The 18,109-nt window shown below is 40.6% G+C and overlaps 1 protein-coding gene across 2 annotated transcripts in view; it reads left to right on the forward strand.

The window, feature by feature from the left end:
- ATP13A4 (ATPase 13A4) overlaps positions 1-18,109 on the forward strand; it is a 153,985-nt gene that overhangs the window by 77,272 nt on the left and 58,604 nt on the right. For both annotated transcript variants that reach the window (XM_040349525.1, XM_040349526.1), the window contains 4 exons: positions 4,291-4,352; positions 12,249-12,399; positions 14,222-14,299; positions 14,583-14,739. In XM_040349525.1, the coding sequence (XP_040205459.1) occupies positions 4,291-4,352; positions 12,249-12,399; positions 14,222-14,299; positions 14,583-14,739 (448 nt within the window). The remainder of the gene's footprint in view (positions 1-4,290; positions 4,353-12,248; positions 12,400-14,221; positions 14,300-14,582; positions 14,740-18,109) is intronic.

Here is an 18,109-nt window from a genome sequence, read left to right on the forward strand (position 1 = left end):
CATTGATTTGCTCCCATTATTTATAAGTATGGTATGCTACCTGATGGTATGTGCAATTACGTATCATATACCGATAGCATGTGCAATAAGTATCATATACTACCTGATGGCATGTACAACTATAGTACAGGTAGCGTATGATACTTGGTAAGTATATAAAATAATCACCCCCCTTTGCAGCCATAAATGAAGTCAGACACGTTTTGTTTTATCCAGCTGCAACTTATAACATCCAATTAAAAGATATAACACCAACATGCCAGAAAAAATATCAAAAACAGAATAAAGTTGAAAAGAGAATCACCCCCTTGTCAGTATTTTGTTGAATCACCTTTTACTTTAATTACAGCCTTTAGTACCGTATGTTGGGGATATGTCTCTACTAACTTTGCAAATCTATACTTTGCAATATTTGACCCCTCTTCTTTGTAGAACTGTTTAAGTTCAGTTAAATTTAATGGTAACAATTTGTGGACTGCAGTCTTCAAGTCATTCCATATATTTCCAATAGAGTTTAAAGTGGTTATAAACCCTTGTTTACAACGTTGTGCTACAGGTGAGCCTATATTAAGGATTACCTGTAGCTAACAAGGATATCTCCTAAACCTGCACGGTTTAGAAGATATCCGTGTATTTGCATGTGCCAACGTCATGCGGTACATGCGCACTTAAGTCAACTGAAGCAACGGCACTATGTGACAGGGAGGAAGGAGGGGGTGAGGGGAGAGAGAGGAGAGCATACTTTACTGTATGGAGTTATTTGGATGGTGAGCTGTATTGGATTTCCACCAGACACATATCGTTTGATGTTGAGGCCAAATAATTACATTTTAGTCTCATCTGACCATAACACCATTTTTTACGTGGCCTCAGACTCTTCAAGGGGCCTCTTGGTAAAGCTCAGTCATAACTGCATGTTGTCTTTCTTGAGGTGTGGCTTTTTTCTTGCAACCCTCGCATATAAACTACATTTGTGGAGAATTTGTTGTATTTTTGTCACATGCACAGAATGACCACTCTTTGTCATATACTCCTGCAACTGCTTCAGAGATGCTGTAGGCCTCTTGGTAGCCAATCTGACCAGTTTCCTCCTGGCTCTTTCATACAGTTTGGAACAACGTCTTGATCCAGGGAAGGTCTGTGTTGTTGTGTTGTACCAAATATCTTCCCTTTACTAATAACAGACTTCATTGTGCATCTAGGCATTGATAAAACCTTTTACATTTTTTCGTATCCATCTCCTGGCTTGTGCCTGTCCACAACTTTATCCCGGGGAGATCTTTTGACCCTGCTTTGACACCCAAAGTTTGTTTGCTTCAGTTGCACTGCATTGATGGGCACTGATGAGGCTGCACTGGTGGGCACTGATAAGGCTGCACCGGTGGGTGCTGATGAAATGGCACTGGTGGCCACTGATGGGTGGCACTGGGCACTGATGGGTGGCACTGATGGGCACTGGAGGGTGGCAATGATGGACAGTGAGCACTGGTAGGTGACACAGATAGGCAGCACTGCTAGGTGGCACTGATGAGCCATTGATTGGCACCACTGGTGGGCATTGATAGATGGCACTGATATGGCACTGATATGTACTGTGGGGACTGGTCGGTGGCATGGCAGGCTACATTGGTGGGCACAAATGAAGTGGCTGTGCCTCTTCCTCTTTGGGATTGATGTCCCTCACACAGAAGCCGGTGATCTGCTTTTTTTTTTTTATCCTCGCGCTGTCAGCGTGAAGATAAAAAAAAAAAGATTACCGATCGGTAATCGGCTGTCATTGACTGACAGCTGATCACGTGATAAGGGGCCGGGATTCGATCTGTGATCACCCAAGTCTCATTGACCCGGTGATCACAGCACGCGCCCTGCAGGGGGAGAATGTCTATTGATGTCCTCCCAGCAATGTAGCTCCGCGCTGTAGCCGTCATTTGGCTATAGTGCGGACAGGAACCGGTCAAAAGGAAATGATTATTTTCTATACCCATATGTATTAAGGGAAAAAATAAATGTCAAACACTGTTCTGTATACTAGCTGGTAGATATTCTTATTGTGTTTAGTCTTTTTTCTGATGCGGTTTTGTATGTATATTTTAAGGATGTGGTACCTGTACACATCCTTACAGTAAATCCATCAGATGTGATGGGGTGACTTCTCCCCACACTATTGTATTTTGCGTTGTTCTAGGTGGACATACGCTTCTTTTCTTTCTTCATTTATTGACACTGAATTCTACTGCATAGCTGAAACTTAACATTTATTGCATATCCTTCGCCAATATACATTATATCTGTGAAATATAAGCTGAATTTTGGGAACCCTACAATATTAATATGAATTGGTGAAGAAGTAATCTCTTTTGTGCCAAGTGGTTGAAGTAGACCATAAAGGATCCGTGTATAAACAGTTTATTCCCCTCTTATGCCCCGTACACACGAGCGGTTTTCCCGTTGGAAAAAGTCAGATGAGAGCTTTTGGCCAGGAATCCCGACAGGAAAACTGCCGGAAAAAAAAGAGAGCAGGATCTTTTTTTTTTTTTTTGTCAGGAAAAAATCCTAGCGGGAAAACCGTTCCTCTTTATGCAATTTCAACGCGCAAAAAAAACGCATGCTCAGAATCTAGTATGAGATGGGAGCGCTCGTTATGGTAAAACTAGCATTCGTAATAAAGATATGACATTCGTTACGCTGTAACAGACTAAAAAGCACGAAAACTGAAAAGCGTGAATCGTCTCTCACCAAACTTTTACTAACACAAGATTGGCAAAATCAGCTCAAAGGTCACACCTTTGTGTCGAGGCCACACGCTGTTGAAATGGAACTTCCCCTTTTGTAGTGCCATCGTACGTATTGTACGTCACCGCGTTTATGACTGTTGGCATTTGGTGTGACCGTGTGTACGCAAGACAAGCTTGAGCGGAATTCCGTTGGGAAAATCATTGTTTTTTTTCCCCAACGGGAAAACCGCTCGTGTGTACGTGGCATTAGATGCAGATTCACATACATATAGTATATATGTAACAAAGGGCCAGATTCACAGAAAAAGTACGCTGGAGTATCTGCTGATACTCCGGCGTACTTTCAAATTTGCCGCGTCGTATCTTTATTTGTAATTCACAAACAAAGATACGACGGCTTTTGGCTAAGATCCGACAGGCGTACGGCTTCGTACGCCTTCGGATCGTAGGTGTAATTCTCCGGTGGCTGCTGGGTGGAGTTTGCGTAGTTTTCCAGCGTCGGGTATGCAAATTAGCTGTTTACGGCGATCCACGAAGGTACGCGCGTTCGTCGCATTCTCTTACGTCGGTTTTTCCCGTCGTAAAGTTAAGAGTGCTATTTAGATGGTGTAAAATTACACCATCCATGTTAAAGTATGGGCGTCGTTCCCGCGTCGAATTAAAAAAAAAAATTCGTACGGGAATACGAAATTGCGTTACGCACGTCGCTGTTCAAAAAACACGTCGGGGCGCCATAATTTCGCGCAAAGCACGGCGGGAAAATTCCTAACGGAGCATGCGCAGAACGTTCGGCGCTGGAACGCGCCTAATTTAAATGGTGCACACCCCATTTGAATTAGGCGGGCTTGCGCCGGACGGCTTTACGCTACGCCGCCGAAAGTTTACACTCAAGTGTTTTGTGAATCGAGCACTTACGCTGAAACTTGCGGCGGCGTAGCGTAAACGGGATACGATACGCCGCCGTAAATATTCATGAATCTGCCCCAAAGTCTGCATTTTTTGGATCTTGCAGCTTAGCCATAGTTACGGTATATTGGCTGCAAGCAAACTGTTGCATGGGGAGTTCCTCAGAAATATCCCTGCATGTACATATGATATTTAGGTCAAGATCTAATTGTCCGTTGTACATAAGAAGTATCAAATTGGTTGGTTTACAAGAATGTTTATTAGAATGAGTCGTATATGCTTTTTGTATGAACAACTTTCTATATGCTTGAAATGAGGTGTGTGTTCGGGACGTAATTTAATCACTTATATTTTATATAAACTGTGTAATTTTATACCATACATACACCTAATATTGTTTTATTTTGCCCCTTCGGTCAAATCTATTTTTCTGTGCTCAGTTCTGGCTTGCATACAATACGTTTTTTTTGTTGTTGCATTTTTTTGCTTTTTTTTTCTCCTAGAGGCATTTTTCCCAGGGGTTTTAGGTCTATACTTAACATCTTACCATGCAGTGTTATCTTTCTCTGAAACAAAGCTTTGAGATAGTTTTACGCTATCAATTTCTCTAATTCAAGAATGGTAATTTTTATAAAACTTCTTTCCCCAGACAGGAACCTTAACCGAGGATGGTCTGGATCTTTGGGGTATAGTACCATCAAATGAGTATCGGTATGTTGTGGTAAAATTATGGACTTAATTATGAATGCATACAGTATATTTTATGTTCCATATTATATGTTTGTTTTTAAACATGGTTTCTTCATTTTCTTGTGATATTCTTTCACAGTGTCTGCAAATGGAACATCGTTTTAAAATATTCTAATACTCGGGTGCAAAGGGAATTTAGCCTTATGCCGCGTACACATTTTTAATGGTCTACAAAAGATTTTTTTTCAACCCGATTATTGTTAAACCGGCCTTGCCTACACACGATCGTGAAAAAAAAATGCTCTCGCAAAGCGCGGTGACGTCCAACACGTATGACGGGACTATAAAGGGGAAGTTCCATTCGGATGGCGCCACCCTTGTGGCTGCTTTTGCTGATTTTGTGTTGGTAAAAGACGATTTGCGCTTTTCAGTCTGTTACAGCGTGACCAATGTGCTATCTCCATTACAAACGCTAGTTTTACCAGAACGAGCGCTTCCGTCTCATAAATTGCTTCTGAGCATGCGCGTTTTTTCACGTCGTTAAAGCCCACACACGACCATTTTTTCCGATGTTAAAAATGACGTGAAAATTTAGAGCATGTACTACATTTTTAATGCCCATTTTTTTTGCGTCTTTAAAAATGCTCTGGAGCCTACACACGATTGTTTTAAATGACATAAAATTTATTTTTATTTTTTTACAACTCGAAAAATGGTCGTGTGTACGCGGCATAAGACTACATGGGGAATTAAAGGAATACTAAAAGTATATATATATATCTATATATATCTATATATATATCTCATACATATATATATATATATATATATATCTCATACATATATATATATCTATATATATATATCTCATACATATATATATATATATATATATATCTCATACATATATATATATATATATATCTCATACATATATATATATCTCATACATATATATACTTTGTAGCTGAATGATGCTAAAAAATTATTTTGACATCTGCTGCTTGTTGCTTTTCCAAAAGTCTGCATCTGCTGGGATTGGAGTTAAAGGGGTTGTAAAGGTAAAAATGTTTTCCCTAAATAGCTTCCTTTACCTTAGTGCAGTCCTCCTTCACTTACCTCATCATTTGATTTTGCTTTTAAATGTCCTTATTTCTTCTGAGAAATCCTCACTTCCTGTTCTTCTGTCTGTAACTACACACCGTAATGCGAGTCTTTTTCCCTGGTGTGGAGAAAGCCTCTTGAGGGGGCGAGCAGGAGTGTCAGGACACCCACTAACACACAGCTCCTTTCTCTATCTGTAGATAAGTAGATAGCGTCCTGACTCTCCTGCTCGCCCCCTCAAGAGGCTTTCTCCACACCAGGGGGAAAGCCTCGCCTTACTGTGTGTAGTAACAGACAGAAAAGCAGGAAGTGAGGATTTCTCAGAAGAAATAAGGACATTTAAAAGCAAAATGGAAGGACGAGGTAAGTGAAGGAGGACTGCACTAAGATAAAGGAAGCTATTTAGGGAATTTTGCATTTTTACCTTTACAACCCCTTTAAATTTTTGTTCAGATGCTTTTTAGGTCTGTTCCTTCCCTAGAAGGATGCAGGCACTGCAGCTTTTCTTATAACACTTGTAGAAATACATTTGTTTATATATGAAAAAAAAAAATACAACCTGCTCTTTCTAAATTTCTTGTCACTTTGGTTGAAAATGACCGGCAAATTGACGCCACTAACCACTTCAGCTCTGGAAGATTTACTCCCTTCATGGCCAGGCCATTTTTTGCGATATGGCACTGCGTTGCTTTAACTATTTGACAATTGCGTGTGGCACTATACCCAAATAAAATGGATGTCCTTTTTTCCCACAAATAGAGCTTTTTTTTGGTTGTATTTGATCACCTCTGTGGTTTTTATTTTTTGCGCTCCAAACAAAAAAGATAGACAAAATTCTGAAAAAAACAACTATATTTTTTACTCTTTGCTATAAAACATGTGACATGTTTTTGGTAAAAAAAAATCCCAACAAGCGTATATTGATTGGTTTGCGCAAAAAGTTATAGCGTCTACAAACTATGGGATATATTTATGGAATTTTTATTCTTCATTTTTTTTACTAGTAATGGAGGCGATCAGCGACTTATAGCGGGACTGCGACATTGCGGCTGACAAATCAGACACTAAGTGACACTTTTTTTTGAGACCAGTGACACCAATACAGTGATCAGTGCTAAAAAATATGTATGGTCACTGTACTAACAACACTGGCAGAGAAGGGGTAAACAGAAGGAAGGGTGACCCCTCAGCCTGGACTCCGACCAGGCCATTCCCCCAACACGTTTCACTCATGGCAAGGGGTTAACCTTAGGGGCAATTTAAGGGTTAAATGTGTCCCTAGGAAGTGCTTGCTAACTGTGTAAGAAGTGCTTGTACTGTGGGAAGGCAGAGATCCGTGTTCCCGTTTAGCAGAAAACACAAGATCTCTATCTTCCCTTGTCACAGAACAGCGATCTGCCTTGTTTACGTTGGCAGATCGCTGTTCTGCCTGTCTCGGGAAAGACCAGTGGCTTTGCTGTGTCCAATCGCAGCGGGAAAGGGTCGCCAGGCTCAGACCTTGAACAGCAGAATCACATACCTGTACATGATTCTGCTCATAGGAGCTGTCACCCCGCAGTAAATGAACGTGGGGCAGTGGGCAATAATGATTCAAAAATGATTTTAAAATCAACAAATTTATTTAAAGGGTGATTCCGCTTCCGTGGTTGGGAAAAGAATAGCAAATAAAGAAACAATTATATAGCATATTCAATTGTGACACAAGTCATATTGTAATTGTTAAAAAAATCTGCAGCCGCTGTAATTGTCTGTAGAATGCAATATGGCTACCTGGAGTTGTTCTGTACACAAACTGTGTACAGAATGCACCCAAGAAACATAATTTTCTGCTAATGTGATTGATTCACTGATTTTCCAAGAAGTCTGCACTAAGATACAAGTCAGATTTCAGGCATTCCTTGCAACAAAAATATGAAACTTTGTTTTTTACAAGCCGAAAAATGATCGTGTGTACGCGACGTTAGGCCTCGTACACACGGGCCAGAATCTCGTCAGGATAAAAACGTAGTTTTTCCTGGCGAGATTCTTGGCAAAAATCTCTTGCTGCCCGAGTGTACACACAGTCCTTTCAAAAGAATCGCGGATATTTTGAAAGGCAAGAACGCGGTTACGTCATCGCGTACAATGAGCATGCGCTCGTCACATTCAATGCCATCGCCACCATCTTGCTTAACCCTACTTATGCCGTGGAAGCTACCGCGCATGCATCTAAGTCATTTCGATCGTGCGTGGGTTTCCACGGCGACAGGTAAGTATACACACTCTCGGGTTTCTCGTTGGGAAACAGGCCGACAAGAATCTCGACGAGAAAATAGAGAGCATGATCTCTATTTTTCTTGTCGAGATTCTGGCCAGATTTCCAGACGAGAAACCTGAAAGCCTCGTACCCATGCTCGGTATACTCTGCAGTTTTCTTGCTGGTTCTTGCCGAGAAAACCGAGCGTGTGTACGAGGCTTTATACTTTAGGTATCTTTTTGTCACGGGATGATTTGACTACTTGTTGACAACAATACATTGATTTTGGCTTTTTACAAAAGAATTGACTTTAAAAAAAAAAAAAAAAAAAACATTTCTCTGTAGCAAGCACATTTTTTTTTTAAAGGTAAATATGGAAAATTTTCTTTAGAAATATTACTATTTCCAACCAGTGGGTGAAGCGCTAGGTAAATCTTTGCATATGCATGAGGCTAACCTATGAAAACAGCCTGTTATTTACAGAGCTGAATCATTATACAGCTGCATGAGTTGCAGAGATTCATCGTCCTGCATTTATATCTCTCCATATGGAATTCAATAACAAAAATGCAGTCACAAAAAGAGAGGCTACTGCTGAACTCTTTTTAAAAACTGCAGAATACTCTGGTAAATTATATGTCATGGGAGACCCTCACCCTGGTATACAATGTAATAATAAAATATAAATATTCTAAATATCATATAAAATATATGAAATGTTAAATTTAATAAAATAATAACATAATAAAGGGTATAAAATAGTTTAAACTTTTAAAATGAGTGCATGATCGTTTTTCTTTACTCACCATAGCCTTATACTGGAACAGTTCTTATTCAGTGGAGAGAAAGTGACTTGAGTGATTGATGTGTACATTTCCAAAATCAGCTATTTACTCAAAGTTTTAAGCAGGCCATACACGGTCGAATTTCGAACAAATTTTCTTTTCAAAATCAGAAAGTTCGTTTTTTTTGGTGATCCGATGATGCCACCATTGATTTTCGAAATTTGCCGGGAATATTCTTTTCTCTCCGGGAATATTCTATTCTCTCCGGGAATATTCTTTTCTTGCACATTTTTTTCTATTATATTTCTCGCACGATTCTCCCATCATTGATCAGAAAATCGTTCGTTTTTCAAAAAAATTACAACATGTCGGATTTCTCAAATTTGTTTGCTGCACGAAAATCGGCTGTTGCTGCAGCACACTAACGGTGCGAAATTCGTACGAAAATTCTTCGATACGATTTTCGAAAGAAAATTCTTTCGAAATTCGAACCGCCACCTTTAGTCCTAACATGGGAAAAGTTTGTGTATTTTTTACTACCTTTTGTACAGGTGCACCAATCAGCTAACGCAGACAAATACATGGTGAACAAACTTGGGATGTGCGTTTTGTAGGATAGGTTTTCTGGTTTGGAGAAACATAGCAGGTGTACCTTTTTGGCCTTGATTTGATGGATGTAGAAATAGTGATATAAAGGCCAGGTTCTAGAGATGATGTAACTCTAATCCTGCTTTGGATCCAAATTCACATATTTTACATTCCTGATATTGGACATGTGATTTTTCAGTGCTAAGATTAGTTTGACTACACAGCAGTTCCTGCTAGCAGATTTACAGACACAAGTGTAACTAGGACAGCTATGACACAATGAAGATAATTGCTATGCTGCATTTAATTCAAATATTGTAATTAAAATTCCTATCTATGTGAGATGAATTGGTTCCCACAAACCAATAACTGACCCAAATCCTATTAATTGGCACTTGAATCTCTACCACACTGCCATATAGACCTACCTAAACCTTGCCCTCCCTTCCTTTCAATGCAATAGGTAACGGGGCCCTTTGGAAATATCTGGGTGCTGTGGATAAAAAAGAGTTTCTTTCCACACTCTTCACAAATATGTCTGTAGGATGATTTTACAAAGACGTGAAGTTTGTATGTCCTGTCCATAACTTTAGTTAGTTGCAGCCTCTTATTGCCTCTGCTCTGAGGTGCCAACTGCCACCAAACACTTTGATCTGTAATCTTCCCTGTGTGGACGGGAGTAATAATACTCACTACAGGAATGCTTTTATATCTTTTGTTCATTCATGTAGAACTGCTCAGGGAGTTGCATGAAAATCTCTAGTTCATGTATAGGCTTGTAGAGATTTACTATTATTCTAACGAGACTGGGGCTTCTAGTTCATGTATGTACGGTTTTCTTTAGCTGTACACAGTTATGTTTAACACAGAGTTTGACATGAGAAATAGATAATTGGCGCTTAAAGTGGAATTCAACTGCTTAAAGGGGTTGTAAAGGATCGTCTTTTATTTTCTAAATAGGTTCCGTTAAGCTAGTTCATTGTTGGTTCACTTACCTTTTCCTTCCATTTCCCTTCTAAATGTTTTGTTTCCTTTGTTTGAATTTCTCACTTCCTGTTTCTCCTCAGTAAGCTTCCACCATCATCTGAGGGGTGGAAAGTCATTTAGAACAGCTTACTGAACAGCTTACTGAGGAGGAACAGGAAGTGAGAAATTCAGACAAAGAAAACAAAGAAAAAAAAACATTTAGAAGGGAAATCGAAGGAAAAGGTAAGTGACCCAACAATGCATGCACTAGCTTAAAGAAACCTATTTAAAAAATAAAAAACAAACCTTTACAACCTCTTTAAGAATGCAGGAGCTTTTGCCATATAGAGCACATTTGCACATTATAGTATATTTACGGGGAGAATTATTCTTGACACGAGAGACCTATGGAGTCACAAAAAACCTACATGTCAGAGTTTAATTGTGCTTTGATTTGACGAATTGCAACAAGCAGATAAAGTAGAAATGCGTCCGATTTACTTTTTTGTTTTGGTTACAGTGGGAAAGTTCAGTTGCAGTCTGTGAAGGCTTCTTAACCACCTCAATAAAGCACACTTTCATCCCCTCCCTGCCCAGGCCAATTTTCAGCTTTCAGCGCTGTCATAATTTGAATGAAAATTTAGCGGTCATGCTACACTGTAACCACGTGAAAGGAGAAATTAGTCAGATTTTACATTTTTTATAATTTTCTTCACAAAAATAGAGCTTTCTTTTGGTGGTATTTAATCACTTCTGTTATTTAAAAAAAAAAAAAAAAAAAAGTTTTCTTAGTTTCTGTCAGTAAATTTTTGTAAATAAATAATTGTTCTCCTTCACTGATGGGCGCTAATGAGGAGGCACTGATGGGCTGCACTGATAAGGTGGCACTGATGAGACATGAATATGCCGCACTTATGGGCACTGATAGGCGGCACTTATGGGCACTGATGGGCAGCACTGATAGCCAGCACTGACTGTCAACACTAAGGAGGCACTGATTGGTGACACTTGTGGGTACTCATTCCTGGCACTGGTGGGAACTCATTGCTGCCACTGGTGGGCACTCATTTCTGGCACTGTGGGGGCTTTATTGTAATTGGGGCACTGAAGATCAGTGCCCTGATTACATGTGTAGATGTCCTCTGTTGATCAGTGGCATCTCCTCGCCACACACTCTGTCATTGTGAGGCAAAGAGCGATGTTCACGACATCTCCATGTTTACATGTGACCGGCTGTGATTGGACACAGCCGATCACATGGTTAAAGAGCCATAGCTGTGGCTCTTTACAGGGATCAGGGTCGCGCTGTCTTATAGCAACACGGCTCGGCCACGCTGCCCGCCCTGCGCAGTTCTGGAGCTCCATCGAATGACAGCGTCCCAGAATGAGAGCCGCACCACCCTGCTGTCATTTGATGGTGGGCAGGAGGCAAGTGGCAGCAGGACAATACCTGCATGTCTAACAGCCTCTAATATCTTCTGTGGTCTTGGGGCTGGTTCACACCACAAAAATGCACTTCAGATCCGTTCCGGATTTGTGTTTTTTTTTTTTTTCTGTTTATAATTCTTTACTTAGAGCGTTACATTACAGACTATACAAACATGGACAGTAATCAAAATTAGAGTTAAGTCTTGCCCCTGTTCGGAATATTCACCATTCCTATTTGTCCTGTTTACATTTATTATTGAAAGTGAAAGTAAAAGAAAATCCCAAATTGTGGGTTGCCCCAGAGAAGTAATAGAGGGGAAATCCTATGGGCACACTAGTTCTGGTGACCTTGGAATTCCCTTAATTTGCAGGGATTTCCCTCTCACTTCCTGTTTGACTATGGGACAGGAAGTGAAGGGAAAATATATGCAATGGGACACAGATGGGGACAAAAATATGACAGGAGTTATAACCCTCCCTTATTCTATCCAAAATGAAGAAAACATTTTTTTTTTGCTTATGGTCTAAGAGGAGAGAGTGAAAGTTACTGTGAAAATCCAGGTGAGGGTAATGAAACATAGGTTGCTCCCCAGGAGTGAGGGGAGGGATTAGGGAGGGGAAAAGAATAGCGATGGGGTAAAAAGTGTTAGAAAACATGCTATGCTTCTTTTTTTTTTTTAAACACACAGGTGTAAACAGGCCCTTAAACCTAAGCATACTTCTCTACATTTAGGAAAATGCTATGCTTTGATGTGTTTTTTGTATTCATTTTTTTATTTTATTAAAACATGTTTGTTTATTTTTTATCAGGTTTCAGGAAATAATTTCAATTACAGAAAACACTTCTCTTTTTTGGTGTCCACTCCTTGGAGTTATGACATCCTGCCATTCTCTAATTTTCTTGGATGGGACAGTACAGGGTGATCCACTGGACCTTAAAATGTTTGAGTTTACATGTTGGGTAAATACTTTTATTTTTCAATTGTTGTCAGTTGTCTCTATCAGCAGATATAAATCTCTTGATACGCCGTGTAATTTCAAATTTTGCGCGTCGTATCTTTGTTTTGTATCCTCAAAACAAGATACGATGGCATCTCGGCTAGATCCGACAGGCCTACGTCTTAGTACGCCGTCTGATCTAAGCTGCAATTTTTCGGCGGCCGCTAGGTGGCGTTTCCGTCGAATTCCGCGTCGAGTATGCAAATTAGCTAGTTACGGCGATCCACGAACGTACGTCCGGCCGGCGCATTGTTTTTACGTCGTTTGCGTTCGGCTTTTTCCGGCGTATAGTTAAAGCTGCTCTTCTGAGGCGTACTCAATGTTAAGTATGGCCGTCGTTCCCGCGTCCAATTTTGAATTTTTTACATCGTTTGCGTAAGTCTTTTGCAAATAGGAATTTGCGTAGAATGACGTCACCGTCGTAAGCATTGGCTGGTCCCGGTTTAAATTTGAGCATGCGCACTGGGATACCCCCACAGACGGCGCATGCGCCGTTCAAAAAAACGTTGTTTACGTCGGGTCACAGCGTATTTACATAAAACACACCCCCATTATATTCATTTGAATTCCGCTCCCTTACGACGCCAGAGATACACTACACCGCCATAACTTACGGCGCAAATTCTTTGAGGATTCTAAATAAAATAAATAAGTTACGGCGGCGTAGTGTATCTTAGATACGCTGCGCCTGGCGCAGAGGTACGTGGATCTGCCCCGTGGTGTCTACCTCAGGGATCTTTAGTTTCCAGGGGCATTGGTCGTGTATGGTAAATACATAGTTACATTGGTTTGGTCAAAGCTGGACCAATGTAACTGTAAAGATGAACTTCAGGTATGGATATTTTTAAAGTAAATCTAAACTGAGGAACAAAAATGCAAGTTATAGCAACTTAACTGGTTCTTGGATGCAGTGGCTGCATTTGTTTACTTTTTTTAAGACCAAGAACATTTTATACAGAAAAAAAGTCCTTGTAACATCTTGTGCAATAAAATAAAATCTTAAAAAATTATATCACCTTTCCCACCTCTTTTCCTTGAACTGTAAGCTCTTCCTCCATAGAGATTGGGAGGAGGAAGGTCTTTGTAATTGAAATTCGGAGAGCAGCCTAGGGTGACAACGCTTCTCCATGCAGTGAGTGAATGAGGACAGGAAATTACCAGGTAAAATAGAAGGAAATATAGGCTAAAAAAGACAGCCAAAGCAGGTACCACATCTAAGAACTGATTAAGCAAAAATATATTACATTCTATATTTTAGATTTAGATAATTCGTTCTTTATTCTCATTCATTTGTCTTGTTCTAGTCATACATTGTAGACACAGATACACAAGGTGTACTCAGGGCCGATCCTAGGGTCACAGGTGCCTGGGTGCAGAAATATTTCTGGCGCCCCCACATGGGCGTCGTAATTTTACCAACTCCTCCCCTTTACAAATGTTTCTATGGCAATGACTCAACCACAGAGATGCTCCCCCACAAAGTCTTCATTAATCTGGGATCCTTATATGATCTCTTAACAATAAACAAAATACAGGAAGAGAAGCAGAGTACTTTATTGGGACCTGGAGGGCTTCTGTTAGAGAGTCTGTTAGATGTTCGGCGCCCCCACCTCTGCAGGCGCCTGGGTGCAATGCACCCTGTGCACCCTGCCTAGGATCGGCCCTGGGTGTACTGGCCACACTGAGCCAGTTTGGATACAAGTTCATTATCCTACATGTATGTTTTATGATGTGGGTGGAAACTTATTTAATATCAATACATAAGCATCTATTTTTTTCCTCAGGAGATTGATGCATCAAGTAATCAATATGAAGAGTCCATGGAAACTATGATTGTGAAACCAGGTCCTGAAGCAAAAAAGGTAAAAAATATAGCAGCCAGGCATTTATAAATAGAATATCTTTCACAATCGTTGGTGTTTCTGCAACACTTTTTGCATTACTAATGTTGAAGTTAGATTCTAAAAGTCAAAGGAAGGCATCTGGGTAAGACATGATATATGTGCATTTTTTGACCAGGAGCTTAACTGTAATTAACGTACATACCTACTTTCATTTAATAAATATTATAAAAATATTAATACAAATAATTAAAAAATATAGATCTTCTACATTTTGCAAATGGCCTTTATGTTCTTGTTCCAGGTTGACATTGAAGGAATTGTTATTCTGCAGCAGTTTCCTTTCTCTTCAGGTCTGCAGCGCATGTCAGTGATTACCCAAGTCCTTAATGGAGATGAATATACCGTCTACATGAAAGGAGCACCAGAGATGGTGGCCTCATTCTGCAAGCCAGGCACAGGTGACTTAAAGTAGAATTATAGGAAAATTTGTTTTTAATTTAGGATAAGGGAGGGATTTAACCCCTGTCAGGTTTTTTTTTTGCCATCTGTGTCACATCGAAGAGACTTGCCTTCACTTCCTGTCCCATAACCCAAACAGGAAGTAAGAGGAAATCCCTGCAAATTAAGTTAATCAATTGGGGACCTCAATGTTACCAGAATTAGTGTCCCTATTGGAATATTTCCACTTTATTGTTCTGGAGATAACGCAAAATTTGGGATTTTCTTTTACTTTCACTTTTGATGGCATAAACCTGACAATTGTTTTTTTAATCCCTCTTAACTCTCTCCAAAATAGAAAAACAATGCCTTTAGTTATACTTTAATTTATTGTAGGCTAAAGCAGTGCTGGTACAAGGTCCTCTAGCACTCAAGGTGAAAATTCTTCCCACCCATCCCACTGATAATACAGTACATGCTACCTTGTGCTTGCCAGCAACCCCCCCCCCCCCCCCAGCCCCACTTTGTTCTACATGGACAGGAAGAATAATTAAAAAACACAAGTAAACATAAAAAAAAAAAAATGTAAGACATAAATCGCACAACCAGGATTGGGTTCATATAGACAAAATCAATACTATACCTCCACTACCAGAAACATATCTGCACAAACACAATACCATGGACATAATAGCTATAAATATGCTACATTTAGCAGCAATGTCAGCAGTGACATCCTGCTACAGTATAAAAAAGAGCCAAACCATTAAGATTTGATTCTTGTTAAATAAAATGTTCACCTGATGCAGAAGAAGCAAACAAGTGCTTAGCAGACAGAGTGCAGCTGCCTTTGCTCTAAACTCCGGACTCTAAAGTGCTTCCAGATGTCATCGGCTGCAAATACAGATTTTAAGTTTGTGGTGGGCAGGCATGTGATGTTCACCCTTTCAGCCTTGCCCTATGCAGAAATTTGCCAGGTCGCGGGACAAAAATCTAAGGACATATTATACCTGACATGTAACAGACCACAAATTTAAAAAACGTAATTTTTGTTTAAGCAAAATCTAAAAAACACTGAGGGGTAGATTCAGAAAGAATTTCAGTCGGCGTATCTATTGATACGCCGCGTAAATTCTAATCTGTGCCGGCGTATCTTTTTTTTCTGTATTCAGAAAACAGGATACGCCGGAATTTGGCTAAGATCCGATTGGCGTCTTACGCCGTCGTATCTTAGTTGCATATTTACGCTGGCCGCTAGGTGGCGCTTTCGTCGATTTACGCAAGGAATATGTATATTAGGTAGATACGCCGATTCAGAAACGTACGTCCGCCCGGCGCATTGTTTTCATAAAGCAGGGGTAAGTCATGTTAAGTATGGACATCGGGAACGATCCGAACAGCGTCGTATTTTACGTTGTACTTAAGTTACATTCACGTTGAAAGCATTGACAGTTTGCGGCGTAATTTGGAACATGCGCACTTGGAAACGTTCACGAACGACGCATGCGCCGTTCGTAAAAAACTTCAAATACGTGGGGTCACAATAAATTTCAATAAAACACGCCCACATCATCCACATTTGATTAAGGCGGGCTTACGCCGGACCACATACGTTACGCCGCCGTAACTTAGGGCGCAAGTTCTTTATGAATACGGAACTTTCGCCCTAAGTTACAGCGGCGTAACGTATCTGAGATACGTTACGCCGGCAGATAGATACACAATTGTATCTGAATCCGGGCCTGAGTGTTTTATCACATATCATAAAACATATCCAAGTATCCTGTCATAATGTCACTGCCACAGAAGGTCTACGCATTTTGCTGATGTTCCGCTTCATCAGGGGAGGTTACTTTGGTATAAAAGGTCATACACAAATTTATTCTACTGAGAAGCAAACGAAAGCAAAAAAACAAATACAAATAATGATAAAAGATTTCACCACAAGGGAGTATAATAAATGTAGCGCTATCCCCTCAGGAGCCGCTGGTTGATTTGGGATCGGCGTATTAAGTTACCTCTAATCGTTGTCTAGGGTGATAGTAGTGAGTAGAGCAGTAAACGAATGTCCAATCAGCGAAATAGGTTTTCTAAATGCTTTATTTCTCGGCCCAACACGACCAACATCAACATGAGGTAGGAAAGGAAAGGTTGATGAAGTAAAGAACTTTGCGGTATCAGGCTTGGATGAAGAAGAAAGCAATCCTGCTTTCAGAAATAGTAGTACAGTTCGTCGCCACTCCAGCCAGAGTGGGTGAAGTGCCCTAGGGCTCTAGAAAAAAAAGTTTTCTTCAACTTCATCATTAAAACAGCCTTGCCTACACACGATCGTTAAAAAAAAATGCTCTAGAGAAGCGCAGTGATGTACAACACGTACAACGGCACTATAAAGGGGAAGTTCCATTCGGATGTCCCCACCCTTTGGGCTGCTTTAGCTGATTTTGTGTGAGTAAAAGACGGTTCGCGCTTTTCTGTCTGTTACAGCGTGATGAATGTGCTTACTTCATTACGAACGCTAGTTTTACCAGAACGAGCGCTCCCGTCTCATAACTTGCTTCTGAGCATGCGCAGGTTTTTCACGTCGTTAAAGCCCACATGCGATAATTTTTTACAGCCCGAAAAACGACAACGTTTAAAATGTCGTGAAGAAAAAGAGCACGTTTGAAAAAATATTTGCCCGTATTTCAGAACCCGAAAAATGCTCTGAAGCCCACACACGATCGTTTTAAATGACATTTTTTAAAAACTTCCTTTTTTACATCCCGAAAAATGATCGTGTGTACGCAGCATAACAAACACAGCCACCAAGACATCAGTAAGGGATAACAACAGATACAGCTCGTTCGTTTTGCGCAGAGTGGCCCCGATCCACGTCTTCTGGGGTCCCTCAGCAGCTGTCTCTGGTCCTCCCCTCAAGTACTGACCACAGTCATGCGAGAGAGCTTGCATGGTGGTGAGTAATTGCGGGTGCGCTCCCATGATACAGCGAGCGGCCATAGCCGCTTACTGTATCACTCGGCCCCGCCCTTCGGCACGCCGCGTCACTGGATGTGATTGACAGCAGCTCCAGCCAATGGCTGCGCTGCTCTCAATTCATCCGCTCTAGCCAATCAGCGGTCAGGCTGAGCGGCGAAGAGGATCTCGGGACTGAGCGCGGAACTTTCGAGGCGTCAGGTAAGTATAACAGGGGCTCAGGGGGGGGGCCGCAGCATCAGATGTTTTTTCACCCTAATGCATACCTCCCAACATTTTGAGATAGGAATGAGGGACACCTACTATCAAACATATGTATATTGGACACGCCCCCTTAAAGGAGAATTGACAAAAAAAAGGTTAAATAAAGCCACAAGCGCTTTTTTTAACCACCACTATTCCTTCATATTGGCTTTT

Source organism: Rana temporaria, chromosome 4, assembly GCF_905171775.1.
Source record: "Rana temporaria chromosome 4, aRanTem1.1, whole genome shotgun sequence".
Taxonomy (NCBI): Eukaryota; Metazoa; Chordata; class Amphibia; order Anura; family Ranidae; genus Rana; species Rana temporaria.